General features: G+C 40.8%; 1 protein-coding gene across 1 annotated transcript in view; it reads right to left on the reverse strand.

The window, feature by feature from the left end:
• Positions 1–1,177: 1,177 nt before the first annotated feature.
• SCAF4 (SR-related CTD associated factor 4) overlaps positions 1,178–26,710 on the reverse strand; it is a 76,336-nt gene continuing 50,803 nt past the window's right edge. The window contains exons 15-20 of the mRNA XM_065405019.1: positions 26,256–26,412; positions 25,045–25,199; positions 13,791–13,965; positions 13,583–13,663; positions 13,271–13,459; positions 1,178–3,604 (exon numbers count right to left, since the gene is read on the reverse strand). Coding sequence (XP_065261091.1) covers positions 2,769–3,604; positions 13,271–13,459; positions 13,583–13,663; positions 13,791–13,965; positions 25,045–25,199; positions 26,256–26,412 — 1,593 coding nt within the window. The 3' untranslated portion in view covers positions 1,178–2,768. The remainder of the gene's footprint in view (positions 3,605–13,270; positions 13,460–13,582; positions 13,664–13,790; positions 13,966–25,044; positions 25,200–26,255; positions 26,413–26,710) is intronic.

Below are 26,710 nucleotides of genomic sequence, written 5' to 3' on the forward strand. Positions count from 1 at the left end.
CTTTAGAGGTGCAAACAATCATGTACAGGCTGTAGGGAACTCTACCAGTCTGTTGTTCTACACATGACTTGTCTGATAGCAGTACTGATACTAGTGAGGGGATGTTTCAGGGTTTTAGCATTCAACCACCAGCAGCTGAACCTTTGAAATAAGGTGTGTACCAATACCACCGTCATCTTCCCCCAACAACCCTTTCCTTTAAAATCAACTTATTGGACAACATGTGCCTAAGTTTGATTTTACTTCAGGAGTGAAGACAGTTTTGTCTAAATCATAAAATAATTGAAATCAGCTTACCAAAAAGGTCAACTCTGTATTAGGCACTGTACTGTTGCAGATGTGGATTGATCCATGGTAGCAGGGAAACTTGCACAGCATCATCCGCTAGTTCTACTCACTACAGGCTAACCTACTTTTTATAGAATAACTGGCTTTTATACAACTGGGGCAGGTATTTACTTTCAAAACAAATTTTTCTTATAAAGTATCAGATGGTATGACAGTTTTCTGCTATAATGAAAAAAAACTCAGGTGAAGTGACCAAACAGAATAGTATATATGGAAATGGGGCACTATCAGGCATAGGTTCTATTTACTATCAAAATACTCCTTTCCAAAGTAATGACCCACACCAATTACTTAAGTTCACAAAAAGGAAAAAGTTCAGCACCGTCTCAGCAGTGGCTGGTTGCATTGATTTGAGTAACTCATATTACAGGCATCCTAACGGGAGATTTCAAAGGTTAACTGGACAGTTAAATATTAATGAAAGTAGGCTAGCTTAAAATATGCACTATTTCACAATGTTACTGGCACACAAATTGTATACAGGACACCATTAAGAAATGGCATTGCAAACAGTAAGTTGTTGACTGTTTGAAAATCTGATTTCTAAATGGAGATGGTGGAAGTGTAGGCTGACTCATGTAACCTATAATACATAAATGGTTATTTCCATGTCTTTTGATAAAAGGTATCCACACAAAGACCTATAAGGGAGGGGGAGAATTGACAGTTAAGACCATTTTAAACTTAGACAAATGTGTTCTTATATATTAAAAAAAGGTTAGGTCCAGTGGCCTGCCATGGAACAAACATTAAGGATACACAAGTTTTAACACATGGAATTTGAGTTCACTGCAAGTATGTAAACAGTTTTTTTTTCTTTATTCTGCTATTGCAAGAACAAAAAATATATGTCCTCTTCCCCCCCCAAATCCTCCCCCTACTGTTACCTCCCTCCCAAAAAATCCCAGCTATGAAAAAGTATTGATGTAAGAAAGCAGCTGCCCTTCACTTAGGAAGAAAAATCAACTTTAAAATGCAGAGCACATCTACCTCCAGGGGAAAAACATTTGAACATGGACAAGATTCATACAGTTTTTTTCTCCCACTACATTTTATAGTACAACAGGCTTCAGTTGAACCTCTGTGTAACATAAGCCTCATTTTCTTGTGCACAGGATAATGAAGGAGAAAGAGCTTCCAGATGTAGAATTCTTTGGGATTTGGTTCAGATTATTGTTGGCAGCCTCTAAATTGTTTGCAGCAGAAGGGCTATTAGAATTAGTACTTGCCCTTTTGTAGTTTATTTTACAAAAAAATAATTTGTCAGAGGGAGAAAACAGTTAAACTTACACAAATACAGGAATGTGTATTCTTCCATTAGTTTGATAGTTACACCACCACATGGGCAAAAAGTTTGTCTACCTCTTGCTAGAGTACAGGAGATAGGCAATTTTAATATAAACAAACAATAGTAATTGGCTAGACTTGTGTGAAGGAACAGACAGCATTTTATAAAACCCTTGAATATCCCCACCACCACTTCCCATCCCCACTTAAAAAAAATAGGTTAGCATTTTAAATTGGTGATTTGGTGTCTCTGATTTCTCTCCCACCCCCCCTTTCCAAAAAGCATTAATGAATTACAAGTACAAAAGATGCTGAACTGGTGCTTCCCCAGCCCACCACACACAATCTTAATATAACATTACAAGCAGAGCAGACTTTCTGAAGTGGTCTGCTTTGTCAGTAAGTATTTTTAAAGGTTAATTAGGGCAACATTTATTATAGAACCAATTGGAGAAAAAATAAAACCTTGATTGCATTGCAAACACTTAAACAATTACCTCTTCAAATAACATTTTAAAACCACTAACCTTTACCTAGTATGGTCAAGTAGATCATTAAAATGCAGCAATCTAAAAATCAAAATAACTATTACAAATAAAAATTTGCTTTTGTGAATAGCTACACAAACAGATGTATTTCTTTTTAACAATTATAAACAAAACAGTCTAATTTAGACTCCAGTACAGCATTAACAGTTCAAACTTTAAGATGTTGAACAATCCTTTTCCACTTCAGTGCAGTGTAGGAAGAATAGCACACGTTAAAGTTTGTTACGAAAATAGAGTTTATTAAAAACACATCCCTATTGTTTTGAGGAGCTTTCACCGTTACCTTTTCTTAAATTAAAAAAAAAAAAAAATAGAAAGCACTTCTACTTCTGATTTGTAAACTTTTTAAAGTCAAAACTTTAAAAAAGTTACAGCAAAAATGGGTAATATTCATATCTTCAGTATTTTGTGTTATGTTGACACTATTTTAAATAGAAGGGAAGCAATCAAATTGCTTACAATTCCCCACAAACTACTGAGGGGCTGTGGTATAGCAGAAGCAAATATAATACAGCAGTACTGTACAACTCTAAAGCTCTACACTCCATTAAATGTCACTGTCACGTTTTTGACAAATTCCAGTCTCTAGCGAGGAGCCTCTACAACTGAGCCGGTATCCTTTTCGGCTTGCTCAACAGATGAGGTAGCCTCAGATGTTAACTCTTCATCAGGTTTTACACCTGTAGGTTCAGACTCCCCTTTATTAAGTTCTGAAACAATGTCTGCATTTTCCACTTTGCCACTATGAGATTCATGGTTTTTGTCACCATCTGCCCTGTCTGTCAGCTCAGGTTTTTCCTTTCCTCGATTTTCTTCCTTGTCTCTACGAGACTCCCTATCTCTAGAATCTCTCTCTCTGTCTCGGTGTCCACTGGACCGTCTATTTCTCTCCTCCAAGTCTCTATGTCTATCACGTTCAGGGCTTCTTCTTCCCCATTCTCTCCTTTCACGATTACCAAGTCGCTCATGATCTCTATCATCGTTGCGGTTACCATAGCGCTCACGCTCATTTTCTACCCGGTTTCCAAAAGACCTCCTTCCAAACCTTTCCTGGTCTCTATTAGGAGTGAATGTCTGCCTATCATTCCTAAACTGCCTTCCATCTCTATTATCTTCAGGCCCACCTGGTCCTCCAACTCCTGGTATCCCACCAGGCCTGACAAAGTGACCAGGTGGTGGAAAAGGGTTTTTCATTCCATGTGGTGGAGGCATTCCAAAGCTCCCTGGTCCTGGAGGTGGACCTCTGTGCAACATATGGGGAGGCATGTGCCGAGGTGGCATCAAGGGAAACCGTTGTAGATGAGGTGGTGGCATTCCTGGAGGTCGCTGGAGTGGTATTAAACCAGGCCGTGCACCAAGGAGGCCAGTAGATGGTGCCTGTAGCCCGATCACAGGAGCAGGTGGTGTAACCCCTTGAGTACCTGCAAACCAAAAAAAGTAAATCTGTTATAAAAAGACCATAACCTCAGAGTCTCTTATGAAAGTTACCCCCTTAAAGCTTATGAAAAACAGTAGGGTTAGGAAGTCTGGACAAATCAGAACTGCTTACATACTATTTGAATTTTATTTACTCCTTGTAGTTTAAGTCTCATAAATACACATCTGCTATATACTGAACACTGTAAAAGAAAACACCATTTTTTAAATAGAGATTGTGTCGATACATTTGCATTAAAAATAGTCAATACTAAATAGTATTTTTGTTTTTCATAGTCTACCTTCAAAGCCTGGCAGCTGCTACTGTGCAGGAGAGAGACTGAAGTGGGCTGTTTATCCCCACCTCCCTGCACTGCTCTGGCTACACCTCCAACTTCCTAGCAATTTATATTCCACATATTTCACAACAGCTGCAGCACCTTCCCCACTATCCAGCCTGCAAGTGTAGTTAAAGTAGCAGGAGAAAAGTTAAATTCATACCCAACTGAAAATAGTTAAGATTAGAATTTAGGCAGGAGGGAGAGAGTCTGAGTGAATGGGGGAGGGGCAGCAGGTGCAGAATAACTTCCTGAGATGGGGGTGTGGCCAGAACTGGGGACCTGGGCAGGTGGTGAGAGTAGATACAACTCACTTTACTTTGTTCTTTAAGGTGGCAACTGCCAGGTGTTGGCCAAATTTTAACCTTTAAATTACTTTATAGCAGTCTCGCTCAACTGTTTTTCATTCTTAAATCTGGGCTCTATTTGAATGCTGTGATCAGATGTAAGGAAAAAGTATAAAACTTGAGAACACCCCACTAGAGCAGGCTCAGTCCTGAGCTTCTTTACATCCATACGCTCCGTACTTGGGAGTCCAAAAAAGAGCAGACTGCAAGAACAGTCACAGCCAAGTATTTAAAACATGTACTGTGGGAGTTTATCTTGCACAGTTCCATTTGTTTACAGTTGATAACATGGCTGGCCCGTTATTTAGCTTTTATAGTGCATCTACAACCCCAGCCCTGTGACTCATTTCAGTCACTTCTGTATTCTGCTCATTGAGAAGCTTGTCTGAAAATACTTCTTTACAGCTAGAAACTGATGTAGATATTTTACAAAAATATTTTTACTTCAAGGGAAAGGAACCTCCAGGACTCAACTTTAATCAGAATATTGGCAGGATTTCATTCAGCATAACACATGTAAATTGATCTTAATTTGTCTCATTAATTCTTTTGTTTTTAAACTTTTCATCATGACGATAATAGATTTTATTCATAAAAACAGTCACAGGAAAATTAGACTAAGTGAACATAAAGCTAACAACGCAACTTATAGATGTTTTGAGATTGCTCTTCCAGGGGAGACAAATAACCAGAAACCTTAACCAAAAGCCATGTATTACATTTTTAAATTACTTAAGAGTACCACTACAGAAGGCCTGAATTTTAAAGCCACTGTTGTGAGCAGAGGGAAAAAGACACATCAAGTGACCTCTCCCCCGTTTCACATCCCTCAACTCCATTTCAGCTACAGTATCAACTCAATTCAGTGTGAATCTGACTATATTTAGTCCTCTCCCCCTGCCCCAGGTAAACATGACATGTTTAATGATCAGTAGTGTGTAATGCTTTCCCAAGAACAATCTCTCATCTCACAGTACCCACAGTCTTGTTTCCAGTTATGGTAACTAAATTTAGATTAAATTCCTTGGAACTAGGGTCATCCATCTCTGACACCTAGCACTATGGTATCTTCCTTGCTTATAGCATGGATATTAAAGGCTCTAGATAGCAAGAGTCTACTGCAGGAATGATAAAGAAGCTGGCTGTTGTACTGGTCCATGGTACGGTCGTCCATCTTCTTGCCTTCCTCTCCAACCAGATACTTTAACTACAGAGTTTGATACTGTGACATTCTTGATAAAGAATCCACCAGTAAAAGCTAGCTTGAGTTGTGGTTTTTTTGTCTCCCAAAGAAGGGTATTTTGATAACCTCTTCACCATATCATTCTTGTAATTGTGCCTATTATTATCTGGTTTATGAACAAACTAAGCTCAGGAGACTCCATTTTCTCATATTTGTACAATGCTCAGCACATAGTCAATACATGCTAATACATATTTTATTCTTCTTAAATGTCAAAGAATGCCTGAGAGTCAAAGTAGGTGAGGTAATATCTTTTATTGGACCAACTTCTGCTGGTGGAAGGGACAAGCTTTTGAGTCTCACTAAACTCTTCTTTGGGACCACTTAAAATGAAGTGCGCAATTCAGGGTTAGCAGGCAGTAGTGTGTGCTACAAATTATTGTAATGAGCCATAAAACCAGCATCTCTGTGTAGTCTATGGTTGGTTGTTTATATTGTGAGGCAAAGTTACTGCATAGAGAATAAATGTGACAAATAAAAAACAATCCAAATCTGTGATGTAATGAGTTAAAAAAGGTAGGTAGATGCCTTGGGTTTATATTTGGCATAGGACAGATGAGAGTACATTGAAACAAACTTTAGAAACATTAATATGACAAGAAAAAATTTAATTCCATTTTTGAAGTCTTGGTTGCTCATTAATTTCTCATCCTCAGCACACTGAAAATGCAGTGGTGTCTATCCCACCCCCAGTCTTCTCACGGTGTAAGAACATAAAATGGTCAGCAAGTTCCTTTCTTTCCAGCTTGGACCAACTCATCATCCCAGAGTAGTTGAATAGATTTCACTGTAAGTGAAGCGTCTTGGATGTTTTAGCCTTGCACCATACAAGGTTAGGCTATAGAATTTCTTTACTGAATTGACTCAAGCAGACTAATTTTACTCTAAGCCTAAAGTCCATAAATTACATATCTAAGTGCTAAATAAAAATTAGAACACTACTCTGATTGTACACACAACTTTTGGTATAATTTACTTTGTAATCCTTTAGGGTAGAAACAGGATTTCAATGTCAAACTGTTAATCATCAAATGTGAAAAGAAGTACCAAAGCTCCCCCTACAGACATTTGACCTTGTAAGCAACATGTGAGTTACTTAAAAAAATAAAAAATCACAACCCCACCCACACTTAAGAAGTGTCCACCAGTAATTGTGTAGGTAGTCATGAAAATTTACCTGCCCTGGAATAAAATCTACTTGCCCATCCATGACTATTGACAATGGTGAAAAATCACATCTTAACCACACAAATTTATTGTAAATTTTTTGTTAATAATTGGTTTAAATTACATATAGCCATTTATAACTCTCCAGATGGGTTAACTACATGCTTCATTCTGCATCTCTTAGCTAGAACATGGCTTGTACTCATAACAGACATTAATTGCCATTATTATATGAGGAATATGTGAGGAGTCAGGTTTCATTCATGCAACACATATGGACAAAAAATATTAATGGCCTACATAGCTTTTACCAGCAATATATACTAAGGTGACAGGAGCTTTTAAAAGTATACAACACAAAGAGCTCAGCAATAAAATGTATCTGAAATATGTTCTTCAACAAGAAACATGGATGTTGCCTCAGTGAAGTAGTGTTACACGTAGTATCAAAAGCTGCTTTTGTGATACTCGACTTCATTCACAGATGAGCTATGCCTCAAAATGCTGTAATTGCCTTGTTTTGTATAAGCAGCTTTAGTCCAGGGTTTGTCAGATATAATATACTAAAACAGTTAATATAGTCATTTTAATATACTTGTAATGAATGATAAAGCTAGATTTCTAGGCCAATGTAATTCCACTTCTGTTCATCTCCTCCCAGCAGTTTTTACAAATCCACGTTTCTTTTGGTAGGTTTAGCATTTGTAACTCTAAAGTAGCTGAAAAATATTACATTTGTTTTAAAAACCAAACTCTGAACAATATTCAGTCCAAAGTCCAGTGTAACTTTATCCATTTTTGCTCCAAAACACACCCTCTTCTGGAGATCTGTTAGGATGACATATAAATATTGAGATTCAAAATTCTGGGACATTGTTAGACCATCAGCAGGTCAAATGTTTAAGATGGAGGCTATTGCTAAGATTTCAAAATGTTTAATTTCCAACAACTATCAGATTTTGCATTGCAAATCTCTGATAAGATCTTAACACTGCTCACCATAAAATTGGAAAGTTAAATACTGTCATGAAATCCATGAAAATGGTGCTGCACGGCAAAAATTTCTAAATGATGTAAACAGTCATTTCCTCCCAACTTCACTATTTCCTTTATTATAATTTTATGCACAATTTCACTTGACATAGCTTCTTGTGTTTTCAAGATTGAGTCCATGTCTGAAACCAAGAAGTTTTGTTTCTCTCAGTTTTCTGTCGTATCCATTAACACAGGCCAAGATTTAAAGAAGCCTGCATGTCTAAATTTAGGCTGTAAATCCATATTTAGGCACCAGAATAATTGGTCTGATTTTCTATAGTGCCAAGCACTCAACAGCTTCCCCAGAAGCCAATGGGAGTCGCTGAATGTTCAGCACTTTTGAAAACATGGTACTTATTTACGTGCCCAAATACAAACTTCAGAGCCTAACTTTAGGCATCATTTTTAAAAAATCTTGGTTATCGTATCAAGCTTTGGCTACCAATATATAAATTATGTTATTGATTTTATAAAACATTTGTTAGTGAAATCAAAGCATGTCATGTGACTAATTTAAGGTAGAGTTCAATTACAGGAATGGTGTTTGAGAGCTCTCCCTCCCTTACTGGAATGGGTTACCTAGGGAGGTGATGGAATCTCCATCCTTAGAGGTTTTTAAGGCCCGGCTTGACAAAGCCATAGCTGGGATGATTTAGTTGGTGTTGGTCCTGCTTTGAGCAGGGAATTGGACTAAATGACCTCCTGAAGTCTCTTGAACCCTAATATTCTATGAATTCTACTAGACTTCTCATTTGGTCACTTGTCTTGAGAGTTGGTATTGCTACTACATTAAGGAGAAAAATAAAATGTTTATTGTATTTTTGTAACAATGAGTTATCACAAAAAAAGTCTAGCAGTACAGTTATGTCACCAGCACAGTGTAAATTTTAAAAATAGCCAATAAACTTCCTTTCCTAATTGCCACTTTGTAATACACATTCACTGCTTCTATTTAGCTCAAAATAGAGTTATCTTTTCTCAGAGTTTTACACTTTATTTTTCTCTATTAACATAGATTACACTAATATGCAGTTACATCACTGAAGGATGGCAGAGGGTGAGAGAAGAGATATGCACCACACATTTAATATTATCAGGAAGTTGATTATAGCAAAATTTGTTTTAGGGTAGAATGCAAGTGCCAGAGTTGGAATTTTGATGGTCACCAGAACATTTCTACTTATACCAAGTGTGACACACTATCTCAATTAGCATAAAAAAAGTCAGGTCAGAGCCTTTTAACATCCATCTCAAACATATGTTCAATAGTGACATGCCTACTAAAGCTAGAGCATTTGTTCAATAATAAAGTACCACCTAGTGAGTCAAGACCACCACTTCTTGCAGGAGGCAGATCAATGATCTCTGGCAGGATCTAAAAATCTGCTTTGCATATGAGAACTTATGACATCACATCCCAAGTTATGTTATGAGCAGTTTGGATGAGACCAAAAACATCAAAGTGAAGTTGTGTTTCTACAGTCTTGCTCAGATTGAGAATACTATCATGAAAGTAGATATGATCAGGAGCATCCATTGAATTAAAGCCACCCTGACATGGTTGTAAATCTTCACTTAATGTTGGGGAAATAAACAGTGCTTTGGACGTTCCATTCCAAAAAAAAGATATTTTGAAAAGGTGGAAATATTTAGCCACTGTATTGCCTAAAGAGTCAAGGGTGTTTTAAACTGGAGAATTATATTAAATGTGATTGGTTGTTAAAATTATTAAAAAACTGCTCTCATATGTAGACATCACACCAAAAAATGTATTTTTTCATTTTGAAGCTGAGTTATCAGCACTTGAACACAGTGGTACAATGACACACTGCTACTAGAATTAGGGCTGTGTATCAATTTTTCTTCCAAGACTACTTTTTTGTATCTTCTACATGAAATAATCTGTGCATCTGAAGGTGAACTATTTGGTTAAATATTATGTTAAGGCCAAAGATCTTCAGGTAGTTCAAATCATTATGGAGACTCACAGTGCACAAAAAGGTCCTTTCAGAAATTAATATTGTACATAAAATTCAGACACAATGTGACTATAAAGGTAATCAGAACCAAAACTGTGTCTGTTGAGAAGGGAACTATACTGCAGATGTGAACTGGATAGGTGACTGGAGTGACAGAACAAAACGTAACTATGACATCACTGTAAAACAGCTTACAGTAATTAATCCATTTAGAACGCTATATACAATAATACATGTTTTTTGTAAACCAAACAGATAAATAAGCTTCATTTTAATTTACAAAAATATCAGAAGAAAGACCCTGCCTTTATACAGATTACATTTAAAGTATTCCCAGGCAAGATTATTAGGGTTAGACTTTTATGAACATCTTGTCAGAACAATCTTCTTTCCTTAAATTCCACTGGCTGAGATATGTTCTTCTATGTTGTCCACATCGTTGAAGATCATTTCCCTCCTCCTTCCCCCCCCCCCCCCAGATCACCCCTAGTTCCTCAGATGGACCTTCATGATGGTCTTGAAAGATCTGAAAATCTTTCCATCTATTTGCTTCCCCACTTCTCTCAATTTTGAAGGCCCACCTCATGGCCCAGAAGAAGCTGGACAGGGCCTTCATGTAGAATTTGTCAATGTCTATTCCAAATAGCTACACCCCATATTCAAGAATGAAAGGTTCTATTGTCCAAGGTGTTTGATGCCCCTTGCCTGCTTCTCTCCATGGCAATGGATAGCTAATTGCAGGTGACTGTTTACAGCCTGTTGTATTATCTTCTAATACCCTTCCCATTTTGATAATAATTCAGAAGAGTTATGCAAGGCACTCTACTTTACTATCCTAAGTGAAGGAGAACAATTTCTGCTTCCCACCCAGTCTCTTGCTAGTCTAGTGAACAAGAGACCAAGTCTGGTTCTCTCACACAGCAGTACTGAACTCAACCCTCTAGGGCAGGGGTGGCCAACCTGAGCCTGAGAAGGAGCCAGAATTTACCAGTGTACATTGCCAAAGAAATACATCAGCAGACCCCAATCAGCTCCCTCCCACCCACCCCCCAGCGCCTCCCACCCACTGGCAGCCCCAATCAGTGCCTCCCCCGTCCCTCCAGATCAGCTGTTCCGTGGCGCGCAGGAGGCTCGGGAGTGGGGGAGGGGGGGAAGAGGAGCATGGGCATGGCAGGCTCAGGCTCGGGGGCAGGAAGGGGTGGAGCCAGCAGTTGAGCAGTAAGCACCCCCTGGCACATTGGAATGTTGGCGCCTGTAGCTCCAGCCCTGGAGTCGGTGCCTATACAAGGGGCCGCATATTAACTTCTGAAGAGCCACATGTGGCTCCGGAGCCACAGGTTGGCCACCCCTGCTCTAGGGGTAATGCACTTCGAATATTCCTTTTTTAAGGGTGCAAGAATTTCAGTTGATTTTCAGTTAGTAAATACAACAAGGATGTTAATTTCTGACTTTTAATTTGTAAAATGCATGCATCTCTTTGTATATATTTATTTCCTCTGGTCCTGTGATGTTTTTTGTCTCATCTGCATGTTCGTGCATAATTCCTTGGTATATATAATCTCTAATGTAAAAGGGACACCTATCAACTTGAAATAGTCATTTTTAGTAGTGGCAAAATAGGGACAGGTATAGTACCTGAAACAAGCCTGCTTGAAAAATTCTGCTTTTACAATCACTTTTCAAAAAATGCTTCTCACCCCACCCCACTCAGTAAATATCCAGAATGTTGGAATAAACTAATCTGACTGTAAGATCAGCATCACAGTTTTTCCTGTATGCAAAGTACTGTCAATGTATGAAGTTAAACTGATAAAAATGGAGAAAAAATTTTCAGAGTCAATTTCTCTAAGCTCTTTCACATGTAAACACAGCAATTAAAAAGATTCAGAAATGTTTTGATTTTGTTTAAAAGCTGACAATGTCACTTGAATTTATTTTCCTTTATGAAGTTGGTTTTCACTTCACTAAATAAAATCCCTTATATACAAAGTCAAACAGCAAACAGTACAATACTCTAATAAATTTAATTGTTTTGAGTAAGAGCTAGGTTATACATTATGGTTCCATTACCAAACAGATTTAAAAAACCCACATTTTTATATTGAGTCAGTTATTTAAAAAAAAAAAAAAAAAAATCGAGACATCAAGATGTCCACATGCCTTGACTGAATAACCAAGTGATCTTATCACTATAACCACCATCCTCTCTCAAGCCACACCTTCCCTACAGTTTATCCCCCACTTGTCACACTGGACTAGATTTTCACAAGTGAACACTGATTTTGAATGTCCACTTAGAGGCACCTTAAAGCAGCCTGATTTTCAGAGGGCGTGTGCTCAGCACTTTCTGAAAATCAGGTCTCTTCAAGTTATCTCAATTTTTGAGCTTCCAAGTGGGGGCCTCCAAAAAAAAAAATCACTCATCACTTTTAAAGATCTTGGCCACCATGTCCACTATGAGATTTTTCAGGGTAAGGTCCATATTCTTCTACTTCTACTTCTGTAACGCACTCAGCAAATTTCTGGACACCATACTAAATAATGTTATCCTTTTATATCATTCATGCAAAGCTCTTCTTTGTAAACTCCCACAACCAAATTTAAAAGATGGTTTGCTGCAATATAAGTATTTTATTTTATTGTAATCAATCTGAAAATTAAAGCAGACTTTTGAGTGAATATGTGATAAAATGACCCATACTGGCAGAAACAAGTAAGGGGTATGTGAAAGACATTCTTAACATACCCGTAGAAAACTAAATTACCTTTACAATCTGCATGTATTCACATGTACTTAAAAAATAAATAAATAATCAAGTAAACCAACTTTGGTATGTACAAATCTAATATGTTTTCAAATCTCTTCTTCTATAATGTAAATATTTATTAAGATTTAACACGTAAGAGATCATGTACCACAGGCAGTTACTAAAGCTTTGCATACAACAGAGCTAGGTCAAGACAATATATATAAAATTACCATTTTTGTAGACAAAAATAATATACCAATTGTTCAGATTTTTTAAAATTTATTTTCAGGAAAATAGCATTCTTTCAATGGATGTGTACAATTTCCTCCATGCACACAAAATTCGAGCTTAGAGCACAGATCATGCCATATGACCAAACACCTGGATGTCATAAAGATAATTGCTAAATTAAAAGTCTTATTTGGATGAGTGTACATATTTGCTGGAACAGTCTAAACATTAGACTGAGTCAGTCAGTCCCAAACTTTATTCAAGATTTAGAATTAGATTAACAATATAGGGTCTTCATTTATGAGGAAACAGAAGACAAAATTAAAGTTTAAATGCTTGTTCTAGACCAAGCCAAATGTATAAAAAAGGCCAGTACTGGCCATACATAAACAAGACAGAACTTTCAGTACACAGCTTGCTCTGAACTGTGTTAGTTTCCCATAAATTTTAAATAGATAACAAGGAAAGAAGCATAAACCTCCTAGTTTACTTTAAAAAAAAAAAAAAACAACAACCACCCTGTTTCTTAAACAAACTGAGCATAAATTGAAAAATATGCAAACAATAAAAAATGAACTTACCAAGAAGTGAAATAGGTTGGGTGACAGGTGGAGGTATGTTAGTAGGTGCTACAGGTGGTGGAACAGTCCCAAATATTTTGGAACCATCACTAGTTTCAGCATTCCCTCTCGATCCAGAAACCACAGTTGGAATGGGATTTCCAATAGATAAGTCTTTTGTAGTGTCTTCATTTATGCCAGCCACAGTAGCTGAAGAACAATTACATTAATATATGAAAAGTTAGATGTAATTTTTCCTGCATACATCTAATTCCTTCTCTCTATAGTCCCCTTAATCAATGTACACACACAGACACACACACACACACTTACAATTTGGGATGCTTATTCCTGGAGTGTGAGGAACAGATACTGGAGGGGTTATAGGAGGTGGCGGTCCAGGAGGAAGAAAACCTATATGAACAAACACAAAAATTGACAAATGTTAACACTGTGATCTTTTAGATCATGTTTTAGTGCAGACACTTTTAATGGTTATAAGTTTAAATCAAAGTATATTCTCTGGAAGTACTTAATATACCTGGGGGCAAATGCATTGGATTGAATCCAGGTCGCAAAAATGGAGGTGGTGGTGGTACACCAGGGCCAAACCCAGGAGGAGGGATCCCTAAAGGAGCCGTGAAAGTAGGCGGCTGAAGTGCACCAACTACAGGTGGACCTGATGGATGTGGTGGAACCGATGGATGTGGTGGAACCTACAGAGGAAGGAAGGAAGAGTTAGCCTCAAAACCACATGCATTTGGTGAGAAATAGTCTGCTGTGCTTACTTTGTTAGACAAGACAAAGTAACAAATTTACTGTCAAAACAAACTGATCACAGATGGCTGTGATTTTACTCAAACACTGGAGAACACACAAAACACCATCACATTAAATTGCAGTTCTGCTCTGAAAAGTGACTAGATAAAAATGGCACCTTATAAATAAGGATATGATTTGGTCACGGATTCCGTCGCATCTGAGTAGGTATTTTTTACTCCTAATAGCACTGGAGACCCATAATAGCTCTTGATTTAACTGAACTGTATTCCTTAGAACATAAGAACCACCATACCGGGTCAGACCAATGGTCTATCTACTACAGCATCCTGTCTTCCGACAGCGACCAATGCCAGGTGCTTCAGAGAGAATGAATGAAAGAAACAGGGCAATTGCACAAGAAGGGAAGACCCAGCTCAACTCTCAGATCCTAAGCTGAGTTTGCATGAGCTATCTCTCAGAGATGATGTCTTTTTGCCATAAAATAAGCAAATCTGATATGGAGATTGAGAGGAACATACAACCCCATCCCACCATTCTCATAACAACTTTTTTTAAAATATAATTTTGTTTTTCAGAGCGGACGTGAATTTATTTTCATTTAAGTTTAGACTCTCCCTGAAATATGACTCAACATAATATTTCCTATTTTAAAATGTTATAAAAGTTAGTTTTAATTTACATTTCCTTCCTACTGTGTGTATTGTTTTGGTTATATTTCTTAGATACAGTCATTAGTAAGTTTTCATAAAGGTATTATGAGAGTTTTCTGTATTTCCTGCTAGTGTACATGGACATTTTCACTGGAATTTTTCGTGTAAATCAACATCTCATTCATTACATCTGGTTAATGTATCTTATCTGAAAATTAAAATAAAAGGACTTCTGATGTTTACATATGATAGATGTTTGTCCTCTTTGTTGAGTTTTAATTTAATGCATTAATTTCGTTATTAAAACTAGATCCCAAACATAAGCGAAACAAAACTTTCTCAGTATATTACACCAAGTAATAAGAGGAGAGCATTTTCTTTTCCCAATTCCCAATAGTAATAGCCATGATACTACTAAAACATACTGAAGATTTAAGTTTTAAAAAGGCTGCCTCATTAATTGAGAGACTTAAAAAGATCTCTAATGGGTCATTTGGAAGACTACATGTAGTTACTGACCAATGGTGGATTTTTGGGTGGTATCTACTTCCTAGAAAGCAGGGGTGGCGCTAGCTTTTTTGCCGCCCCAAGCACGGCAGTCAGGCCGCCTTCGGCGGTACACCTGCGGGAGGTCCGCCGGTCCCGCGCCTTTGGCGTACCTGCCGCCGAATTGCTGCCGAAGCCGCAGGACCGGCGGACCTCCCTCTGTGGAGAAAGAAGTGGTTCGGGACTATTTAGAAAAACTGGATGAGCACAAATCCATGGGGCCGGATGCGCTGCATCCGAGGGTGCTAAAGGAGTTGGCGGATGTGATTGCGGAGCCATTGGCCATCATCTTTGAAAACTCATGGCGATCGGGGGAGGTCCCGGATGACTGGAAAAAGGCTAATGTAGTGCCCATCTTTAAAAAAGGGAAGGAGGAGGATCCGGGGAACTACAGGCCAGTCAGCCTCACCTCAGTCCCTGGAAAAATCATGGAGCAGGTCCTCAAGGAATCAATTATGAAACACTTAAAGGAGAGGAAAGTGATCAGGAACAGTCAGCATGGATTCACCAAGGGGAAGTCGTGCCTGACTAACCTAATTGCCTTCTATGATGAGATAACTGGCTCTGTGGATGAGGGGAAAGCAGTGGATGTTATTCCTTGACTTTAGCAAAGCTTTTGATACGGTCTCCCACAGTATTCTTGCCGCCAAGTTAAAGAAGTATGGGCTGGATGAATGGATTGTAAGGTGGATAGAAAGCTGGCTAGATCGTCGGGCTCAACGGGTAGTGATCAATGGCTCCATGTCTAGTTGGCAGCCGGTTTCAAGCGGGGTGCCCCAAGGGTCGGTCCTGGGGCCGGTTTTGTTCAATATCTTTATTAATGATCTGGAGGATGGTGTGGACTGCACTCTCAGCAAGTTTGCAGATGACACTAAACTGGGAGGCGTGGTAGATACGCTGGAAGGTAGGGATCAGATACAGAGGGACCTAGACAAATTGGAGGATTGGGCCAAAAGAAACCTGATGAGGTTCAACAAGGACAAGTGCAGAGTCCTGCACTTAGGACGGAAGAATCCTATGCACTGCTACAGACTAGGGACCGAATGGCTAGGTAGCAGTTCTGCAGAAAAGGACCTAGGGGTCACAGTGGACGAGAAGCTGGATATGAGTCAACAGTGTGCTCTTGTTGCCAAGAAGGCTAACGGCATTTTGGGCTGTATAAGTAGGGGCATTGCCAGCAGATCGAGGGACGTGATCGTTCCCCTTTATTCGACATTGGTGAGGCCTCATCTGGAGTACTGTGTCCAGTTTTGGGCCCCACACTACAAGAAGGATGTGGAAAAATTGGAAAGAGTCCAGTGGAGGGCAACAAAAATGATTAGGGGTCTGGAGCGCATGACTTATGAGGAGAGGCTGAGGGAACTGGGATTGTTTAGTCTCCAGAAGAGAAGAATGAGGGGGGATTTGATAGCAGCCTTCAACTACCTGAAGGGGGGTTCCAAAGAGGATGGAACTCAGCTGTTCTCAATGGTGGCAGATGACAGAACAAGGAGCAATGGTCTCAAGTTGCAGTGGGGGAGGTCTAGGTTGGATATTAGGAAACACTATTTCACTAGGAAGGTGGTGAAGCACTGGAATGCGTTACCTAGGGAGGTGGTGGAGTCTCCTTCCTTGGAGGTTTTTAAGGCCCGGCTTGACAAAGCCCTGGCTGGGATGATTTAGTTGGGGATTGGTCCTGCTTTGAGCAGGGGGTTGGACTAGATGACCTCCTGAGGTCCCTCCCAACCCTGATATTCTATGATTCTATGCCGCCGAAGGTGGCCTGACTGCCACCCTCGGAGCAAACGCCAGGCCGCCCCCCATGGCTAGCCACCCCAGGCACGCACTTGCTGCGCTGGTGCCTGGAGCTGCCGCTGCTAGAAAGGAATGGAAAAAGGCAAAGAATCTGCTTCAAAGTACTGATTGTAGCCCTAGTCCTTTTAAAAAATGTTTGATACTCAGACAAGAAAGTTTAGACTCCATTGATTTAGAAAAAAATTTCAACTAAGGTAAGTTGCCCATTGCATAACAATGAGTTTCCAAATACCACTATTATTAACTAGTGGACACTAACTACTAAAACAGTTTGTACTTTAAAACTTGACAAAAGAACATTTGAATCACAGAACCATAGGGTTAGAAGAGACCGCAAGGGTCATCTTGTCCAGTGGTTTTCAAACTGCGGGTCATGACCTAGTACTGGGTCACGGAATGCAAGGCACTGCGTCGCAGCGGCTCTGGTCAGAACTGTAGACCAGGCTATTAAAAAGTCCTGTTGGCAGTGCTGCCCGGCTAAGGCAGGCTAGTCCCTACCTGTTCTGACACCTTGCTGTGCTCCGGAAGCAGCCAGCAGCAGGTTCGGCTCCTAGGTAGGGGGGCTCTGCACGTTGCCCCCGCCCTGAGCACCGGCTCCGCACTCTGGAGCTGGGGGGCAGGGAGGGGCAAGGAGGGGCGGTGCCTGTAGGCGAGAGCAGCACACCTCTGCCTAGGAGCCGGACCTGCTGCTGTCCACTTCCGGGGCGCAGCACAGCACAGTCCGCGGTGCCAGGAGAGGCAGGAAGCCTGCCTTAGCACCCCCATTGCACCACAGCCAACTGAGGTAAGCCCACGTCCCAATCCCCTGCCCCAGCCCTGAGCACCCCCCAAACCCGGAGCCCCCTCCTGCACCCCCAGCCCAGAGCCCTCTCCCAAACCCCTTATCCCCAGCTCCGCTGGGTCACGGGCATCAATAATTTTCTTCAACTGGGTCGCCAGAAAAAAAGTTTGAAAACCACTGATCTAGTCTAACCCCCTGCCAAGATGCAGGATTTGTTGTAGGTCTAAACTGATGGCTATCCAGCCCCTTTTTGAAAACCTCCAGTGAAAGAGATTCCATGACTTCCCTAGGGCAGTTTGTTCCATTGACATATTGTTCTTACAGTTAGGAAGCTTTTTCTGAGATTTAATCTAAATCTGCTATGTTGTAGTTTGAACCTATTGCCTCTTGTCCTGCCCTCTGTGGCAAGAGAGAACAATTTTTCTCCATCTTTCACATGGCAGCCTTTAAAGTATTTGAAGACTACTGTAGGAGCAGGATTTTATAATTGTACTATGAGAATTAACGTATGATTTGATTTCATCCTGCCAGCCACTCTTTTTGAATAGCAGAAAGGAATGACAGACCAGAACAATTCTTATGACTGATTATGGTCACCCTTTTATTTTAGGATAAGTTATAATGTCTACTATGGTTTTCTATATGTATTACAAATTAGGCACTCTAGTTAAATATATATTTCTTTGTTTTAAGGTTTTAGTAAGTAAGAGACAGGATCTTGTATTGTATCTATGTTAAGGAGATTAGAGGAATGTTGAGGGCCTGAAGCCCCAGTGTGAATTGTTTTAGTTATAAGATTTACCAAGGCTTGATTTACAATGTATTCTGCTGAATATAAAATACTGCTGTCTGTATACCTTTGAAGGTTTCTGTAAGAGATTGTTTGTGTGAATGAGGAATGCATGCATCAGGAAAAGATAAGGTGTGAAAGCCATCACAAATGTCCAGATGGTCAAGAAAAAGTGAGAGACTTGGAAAGACCAGGAAACAATCAGAAAACATCCATTGTATCCGATGCTAAACATGTTAGCAGCATTGACGACCTCAAGAAGTGAGGCAGGCACCCCCGAAGGCGAGACAACAAATAGGAGATAACGATGGGAAGCCCGACAATAACCATAAAATGATAACAGCAGAAAACCCCAAGATTAACACCACTTAAGGACAGGATGACATTGCAAAATGCATGGACTCAAATGGAAATTTACAACTATAAAGCTGGGGTGTTTTGCCATGGAACTATGGGTTCAGTCCTGCAAAGCCTTGGAGCATCGGATCGCGACCGATAGAGCCCAGCTCCACACTCGTGCTCAATCTAACAGGCCATTAGATTGACTCGAGCTACAACAGACTGGTAACTATAAACATCAACTGGCAGGAGTGTGAGAGTGTGTAAAGCATATGCTAACTGTTGTATTTTCAATAAATGCGGCGTATTTGCCTTCTTCTCTATAAAAGATCCCATGTGCTTTGTATAGCATAACACTGCTATCATGTCTCCCCTTAATCTCCTCTTTTCCAAACTAAACATACCCAGTTCCTTCAGCCTTTGCTCATATGGCTTGCATTCCATCTCTTTGGTCATTTTTGTCACTTGCTTCTGGATCCTTTCCAGTTTCTCTACATCCTTTCTATACAGCGGTGACCAAAATTGGACACAGTACTCCAGATGAGGCCTAACTAGTGCCAAATAGAGCGGTTCTATCACCTCCTGTGACTTGCATGCTATGCCTCTGTTAATGCAACCCAAAATTGCATTAGCTGTTTTTGCAACAGCATCACATTTTTGACTCATGTTGAGGTTGTGATCTGTTCTTCCCTAAGTGTAGCACCTTACATTTGTCTTTGTTGAATTTTATTTTGTTATTTATAGCCCAGTTCTCCAATTTATCAAGACCCCTTTGAATTTTAGTTCTGCCTTCAAAGGGTTTGCAACCACCCCATCTTTGTCTCATCTGTAAATTTGATCAATATGCTTCTATATCCAGGTCATTAATAAAGATGCTAAATAACACCGGGCCCAGAAAAGATCCCTGTAGAACCCCACTTGAGACCTCCTTCCAATCTGGCATCATTCAATTAATAGTTACTCTTTGCAGTTGTTTAACCAATTATGTATCCATTTAATGGTAGGTCTACAGTGCCCGCATTTCTCCAGCTTACTCATGAGAGTGTTATTTGGGACTGTGTCAAAAGCCTTGAGGAACTCCAGATATATTATGTCCACCGCATTCTCCCTATCCACCAAATCAGTTACCATGTCGAAGATGAAAATCAAGCTGGTTTGGCATGATTTGTTCTTGGTAAATCCATGCTGGCTGCTAGTGATCACCCCTTCATCATCAAGGTATTTGCAAATGGAATGCTTTATTCATTGCTCTAATAGCTTCCCAGGTATCGAGCTCAGGCTGACTGGTCTATAGTTCCCCAGTTCTTCCTTTTCCCCTTTTTAAAAGATGGGCACTACATTAGCCCTTCTCCAGTCTTCCAGGACATCTCCTGTCATCCATGAGTTTGCAAATATTATCGCCAGTGGCACCAAGATTTCTTCAGCTAATTCCTTCAGACCCTGGGGTGAATAGCATCAGGCCCTGCTGACTTGAATTCATTCAATTTAATCAGAAGATCTCTGCCATGTTCTTTACTTATCCCAATCTGCATCTCTTCCCCTTTATTGTCTATGATTACAGGTGACTGGATGACTAGCAAAGTTATTGTGTGTGTGAAGACTGGAGCAAAGTAGGCACTGAACAGCTCTGCCTTCTTATCTGTTACCAGCACACCACCTTCACGGGCCCGCACCATCCCTGATCTTTCTTTTTTGTCTGATACATCTGTAGGACCCCTTCTTGTTGTCTGTAACATTTCCTGCCAGTTGTAACTTATTTCTTGACTTGGCTTTCCTGACTCTGTCCCTATGTGCTTGTGCTATTTATATGTATACATCCTTAGTGACATGCCCCTTCCTTTCATTTTCTGTATCCATCCTTTTTGGTTTTTAGATAGCTGAAAAGCTTCTTGTGCAGCCACATTGGTATCTTGTGCTCTTCTTATTTTTCCTCTGCATCAGAATAGCTTGATGTTGAGCCTCCAATACGGGGGTGGCCAAACTTACTGACCCTCCAAGCCGCATATGATAATCTTCAGAAGTTTGAGAGCTGGGTGTGCCTGTCGTGGCTTGGGGCTTCTGCCATGTGGGGAGGCGCCTTCTGGGGCTCCAGCTCAAGCCCCGGCAGACATGCCCTGCAGGGCAGAAGCCCCTAATCCCACCACCCTGTCACAGGGCAGAAGGCCCCTTGCTCCCCCCCACCAATGTCTGGTAGGTGAAGAATTGGGGGGAGGGGGGAGCCTCCGCAAGCAGCACTTTAACTGTAAAAGAGCTACATGTGGCTTGCGAGCCATGGTTTGGCCACCCTTGCTCTAGTATTACATTTTTAAGGAACTGCCAGCCCTCTTCAACTTCTTTTCTTCCTAACTGGTCTCTCCATGGGACCTTGCCTACTATTTCTCTGAGTTGGTTGAAATCTGCCTTTTTGAAGCCCAGTGTCCTTGTTTTTCTCTTCTCATGTCCTCCTTTCCATTAGATCTTGAATTCTATCAGATCATTATCACTTCTTCCTAAGTTTCCAACCACCTTTGCATTCATTACTAATTCATCCCTGTTGGTCAAAACCAGATCCAAAATGGATGACCCCCTAGTTGTTTCCTCAACTTTCTGATTCAGAAAGTTGTCCCCTATACATGCTAAGAACTTTCAGGACATAGCATGTTTTTCTGTTAGTCTTCCAACAGATATAAGGGAAGTTAAAATCCCCCATTAATACTAGCTCATGTTGTTAGCTAATCTCATTACCTGCTTGAAGAATGCCTTATCCACTTTCTCTTCTTGATTTGGTGGTCCATAATACCTCCCACCGTAACATCACTACTATTCTTTTCACTTTTTATCCTCAGCCAGATACTCTGAGTAGGACTGCTGCTCATTTCCTCTTGGCCCTTGGAGCAAGTGTATACATTCTTGATGTACAGTGCAACACCACCTCCTTTTTTCCCATACTTATCCTTCTGGAACAAGCTATATCCCTCAATGCTGGTACTCCAATCATGGGAGTTGTTCCACCAAGTCCCTGTAATGCCAATTAAGTCATAATTTTCTTCACATACCATGACTTCAGTTCATCCTGCTTGTTTCCCATACTCCTTGCATTGGTATACAGGCATCACAAGATATTTCACAGACTGCCCTATTTTTCTTCTTGCCTCTCTAATGCAGTTGTCATTTCTAATCTCTTTTCCAGAATTTAGCCCCTTCCCCTTGTCTTCATTACTTGAGCCTAGATGCGCACTGGCCAGATTTTTGAGGTCTAGTTTAAAGCTCCCTATAAGATTAGCCAGACAATGACCAAAGATGCTCTTCCCAGTATTTGATAGATGGAGCTCATCCCAGCACAGTAATCCTCTTTCCTGAAACATCAGCTCATTGTCGGAGAAACCAAAGCTCTCTTGCTGACACCATTTGTGTAGCCACACATTTACTTCCATGCTTCGATGGTGCCTGCCTGGGCCTTTTCCTTTGACAGGGAGGATGGACGAGAACACCACTTGCCCTCCAAACTCTTTTATCCTTCTTCCCAGAGCCACGTAGTCTGCAGTGATCTGCTCAAGGTCATTTTTGGCGGTATCACTGATGCAGATAAATGGGAAGGTGTAGCAATCCGAGGCCTTGATGTGTCTCAGCAGACTCTGTCACATCCTGAATTCAGGTTCCAGGCAAGCAGCACACTTCTCGGGATTCCCAGTCCAGATGGCTGATGAATGTCTCCATCCCCCTTAGGAAGGAGTCCCTGACCACCACCACCTTTCTCCTCCACTTGGGAATGATAGTAGTGGAACCCCTATTCCTAAGACAATGTATCCCGTGTCTTCCAGTCAACAGGGGTCTCCTTCTGATCCATTCCCTCAGATTACTCAAAGGCATTCTCAACAGTGGTACCTGTACCGAGAGCTTGAAAATGGTTGCTTACCTCTGTGTTGGAGGTATACCGGTTCCCCTCCTCCTTTTGGAGGTCTCACACTGCCAATTTTCTTCACTGCTCTTCAGTCCCCCCTGCACTGCCTTCTCTGATTCTTCAGAATGCTGTGCCTACAGTACCAAATCCTGACTTTTATTCCGGAAGTCTTCATTTTCTCTGATGCAAAGCAGGATCGCTACTTGGGCCTCCAGTCCTTTAACCTTTTCTTCCAGTAGGGAGACTGGCTTGCACTTCATACAGATGAAGTCGCTTCTATCCTCCAGGAGAAAACCAAACATATCCTGTGCAGGTCACAATAGCCGATACCTCACTACCCATATTTTCTTCCTTGTAATGTATCAAGAGCCTCTTCAGACCATGTTTTTGTTGTTTCCGGAAGCCTGAAAGGCAAAAAGTCTGTGCTCTCTCCCTAGGAGAACTCCAAGGCAAACTCCTTGTGTTTGCTTCTTCTCGGTTCATTGCTCCCTAGGTTTGCGACTGGCTGCCTTTTTATAAGCTGTATTGCTTCGGCGCACAGAGGGAGATCTCATTCCTACTTGTAGGTTGCATGACACAGATTGACTTGTCCCTGATGAGAGGCAGAAAATGAAGGCAGGAACTCCTGACTGCCCTGAGTTCCAATAGGTTGATGTGAAGACTGGTTTCTTGAAGTGACCATCTGCCTTGGATCTCTCCCTCCCAACAGGGATGCATCCACTGTTACAGTGACTGTCAGGATCACTAACAGGGATGGCTTCCCAGCAAGGGAAGCACACTTTGAACCCTGGTGAGCCTGGCATGCCCTTCCAAGGAAAGGAAGTCTCTCCAGAGGGAGGACAGAGGAACAAAACTAATCCTTTCAATTACTAAACTAAAAAACTAAACTAAATAATCAGGGAGAAAAAACCAGCCAAGGCACGCTCAAGGTGGACATACTAAGCTCCATCTCAGGCCAAGGCAGTTGAGAAGGAAGTATGGTTGGTTCACCCAGGCAGCCCTCTATAGCCTTGGGGTGGGGCATGAGGTTGTGTAGGGTGCATGCACGGGGTGAATTGACACAGCTAATGAAAGGCTCGGATTGAAGGCATATGCAGTGCATGCACACCTGAAGCAGAGCACCCATAGGGACACTCCTCAAAGAAGCAGCATTACTGCACCATAACAATAGATTTTTCTAAACTTTTAGTGAAGTACTCAAAGGCTAACTCTGTGAAGTATCGAAAACACTAATTTTTGTTCAAATTCTACTGGGTGAGGTTTTTATCTGTATTCAGTTTCTTAGACATAGACTTGCGTGTTCTATTTTATTTTGCTTGGTAATTCACTTTGTTCTGTCTGCTATTACTTGGAACCTCTTAAATCCTACTTTCTGTATTTAATAAAATCACTTTTTACTTATTAATTAACCCAGAATATGTATTAATGCCTGGGGTGGGGGGGGGGGGGGGGCAAACAGCTGTGCATATCTATCAGTGTTATAGAGGGCAAACAATTTGAGTTTACCCTGCATAAGCTTTATACAGGGTAAAATGGATTTATTTGGGTTTAGACCCCATTGGGAGTTGGGCATCTGAGTGTTAAAGACAGGAACACTTCTGTAAGCTGCTTTCAGTTAGGTCTGCAGCTTTGGGGCACGTAATTCAGACCCTGGGTTGGTTTTGGAGCAGACGGATGTGTCTGGCTCAACAAGACAGAGTGCTGGAGTCCTGAGCTGGCAGGGAAAGCAGGGGCAGAAGTAGTCTTGGCACATCAGTTGGCAGTTCCCAAGGGGGTTTCTGTGATCCAACCCGTCACATATACCTCATCTCCATCTTCTGTGATTTTTCAAGTTCTTTTGTAACTATCATTGAGACTTAGTTCAGCAGCTAGGATCAGACCAGTTGCTTTTTGCTAAGGTGTGCTCAGCTGCGAAGTGAGACTAGGCTGAAGTTGCACTGCTTTTTTTTTTTTTTTTTGGTAAAAAAAGATTCAAGCAGTTGGTATCAGGTAGAAGCTGGATGTGGGAAAAGAAGATTATATGTGAGACACACTGCCAGGGTTACCAGTTAGACAGGCATACCAGAATAAAAGAAGGCTAAACACTACCTGAGATACTCTGTGACTTCTGTTTCCCCCATCCTTCCATCTCTATGATTAATTCATGAACTGACAAGTTGAACTATGATTTAAATATGTTTCTAGTTGCAGCTATCCAGCAGCAAATGGAGAGAAACGAGTAAACAATCTCACCTGTGGAGGAGGTACTGTTATAGGTGCCGGTATGGGAACAGGAATTGGAACAGGCAATGCTTTAGGGATAGGTGACACTGGTTCATTATGTGTAGTTTCTGCACCTCCATTTTGAGCTACTTCATTTTCAGATTTCTTAGAAATTCCTTTCCACTCTACAGGAAATAAACAGAAGCCAGTTCAGTTGAAAGAGTATGAATATTTAATCACTATCGACTGCTGCTAAGTAAAGCCAATGTGAAGATTATGTTGCAAACAATCAGCTAGCTGTCCCTATAAACTAATTGTATGTAAAGGGGTTTCTGAAAATACAAACGGAAAATCTCTGTAAATACAGACTGTACAACAAGCAGTCACTAAAGCAAGGCAAGTAAAATAAAAAAAAATTCTTCCAATAGTCATTTAACAGCTGATGTGACTCAGTTCTTTGCATTCAGAACTGCTGTTCCATTTCTGCAAAGGATTCTGAAGCACATTAGCGACAATGAAAACAGTGGGATGTTGCTTGGAACAAGCTCTGCAGTCAGTACGCATAATTAGTTATTCCAGGGCAAGGCAAAGGCAGCTTTTCCCTCTGATAATCACCATGTTGGGAACACTAATATTGTATTGCTACTGTGTGGTACAACACACTCCTGTGCAAAACAAAAAGAGAAAACACTAGTCAAGCACCACTAGAGAAGCATTTGCTATAGCTCCAAACTCATTTTATAATGGAATGAGGACATATTTAGGGGAGGTCCCTATTGCCAATCAATGCTTTCTGAGGCCTTGGCTACACTTGCAAGTTACAGCGCTGTAAAGCCTCCCCCAGCACTGTAACTCACTCCCCGTCCACATTGGCAGGGCACTTACAGCGCTGTATCTCCCTGGGTACATCGCTGCAGGTACTCCACATCTCCGAGAGGAACAACAGCTGCAGCGGAGTGGCTACGACTCACCGGTGTGAGTGTAAACGGCCAATCCTCTCCATTGTTGTGACCAGCTGCAGGAATGCGGAAGTGCCGGTTTCAAAGCTCGTACCACAGAGAAAAGCAAACAGTTTGCAGCTTGCTTTGAGTGAGTGAATGAATGAGCAGGGGGCCGGGAGTTCGGAACTTGCAAAATAGAGAGATGACATGCTCCAAAAAGCACTCTCTCTCCCCCACACTCCCTGTCACAATCCAAAATAATTCATTTGAAGATGATTTAAAAAAATCTGTGTATTTTACCTGGGCTAAGAGTTTCATTGTCCAACATTCCTCCTTCACAAAAACTTTCAAGGTCTTCAGGCTTCACTTTGTCCCACGGTACGTAGGTAACACCTAATTCTACATCCCAATACTGCTTATAGTCTGGTTTAATTCCTTTATTTAAAGCCCACGCAATCTTAAGGGGGGGTGGGGGGGAAGAAAAAAAAAAAGGTCAGAGCCCAACTGCATTTTAACTTTTTTGTTCAGTAGTCAGAAAATATGCACTTAAAATTAAACAGCATTCAGCATCACAACATAGGTCAGGAAGCAACAGAAGGATACTGTGTCCAACCGGAGCTGCAGGAGAAATTTAGGCAATTATAAATACTGGAATTTAATCAGATTGTCTGGGCTAATTCTTCTATATATTTTGTAAAAGATGCTATAAGATTTTGATTTATTTTAAATGATCCCAAATGGTCAGCACTTCATTT

Source organism: Emys orbicularis, chromosome 1 (genome assembly GCF_028017835.1).
Source record: "Emys orbicularis isolate rEmyOrb1 chromosome 1, rEmyOrb1.hap1, whole genome shotgun sequence".
Taxonomy (NCBI): domain Eukaryota; kingdom Metazoa; phylum Chordata; order Testudines; family Emydidae; genus Emys; species Emys orbicularis.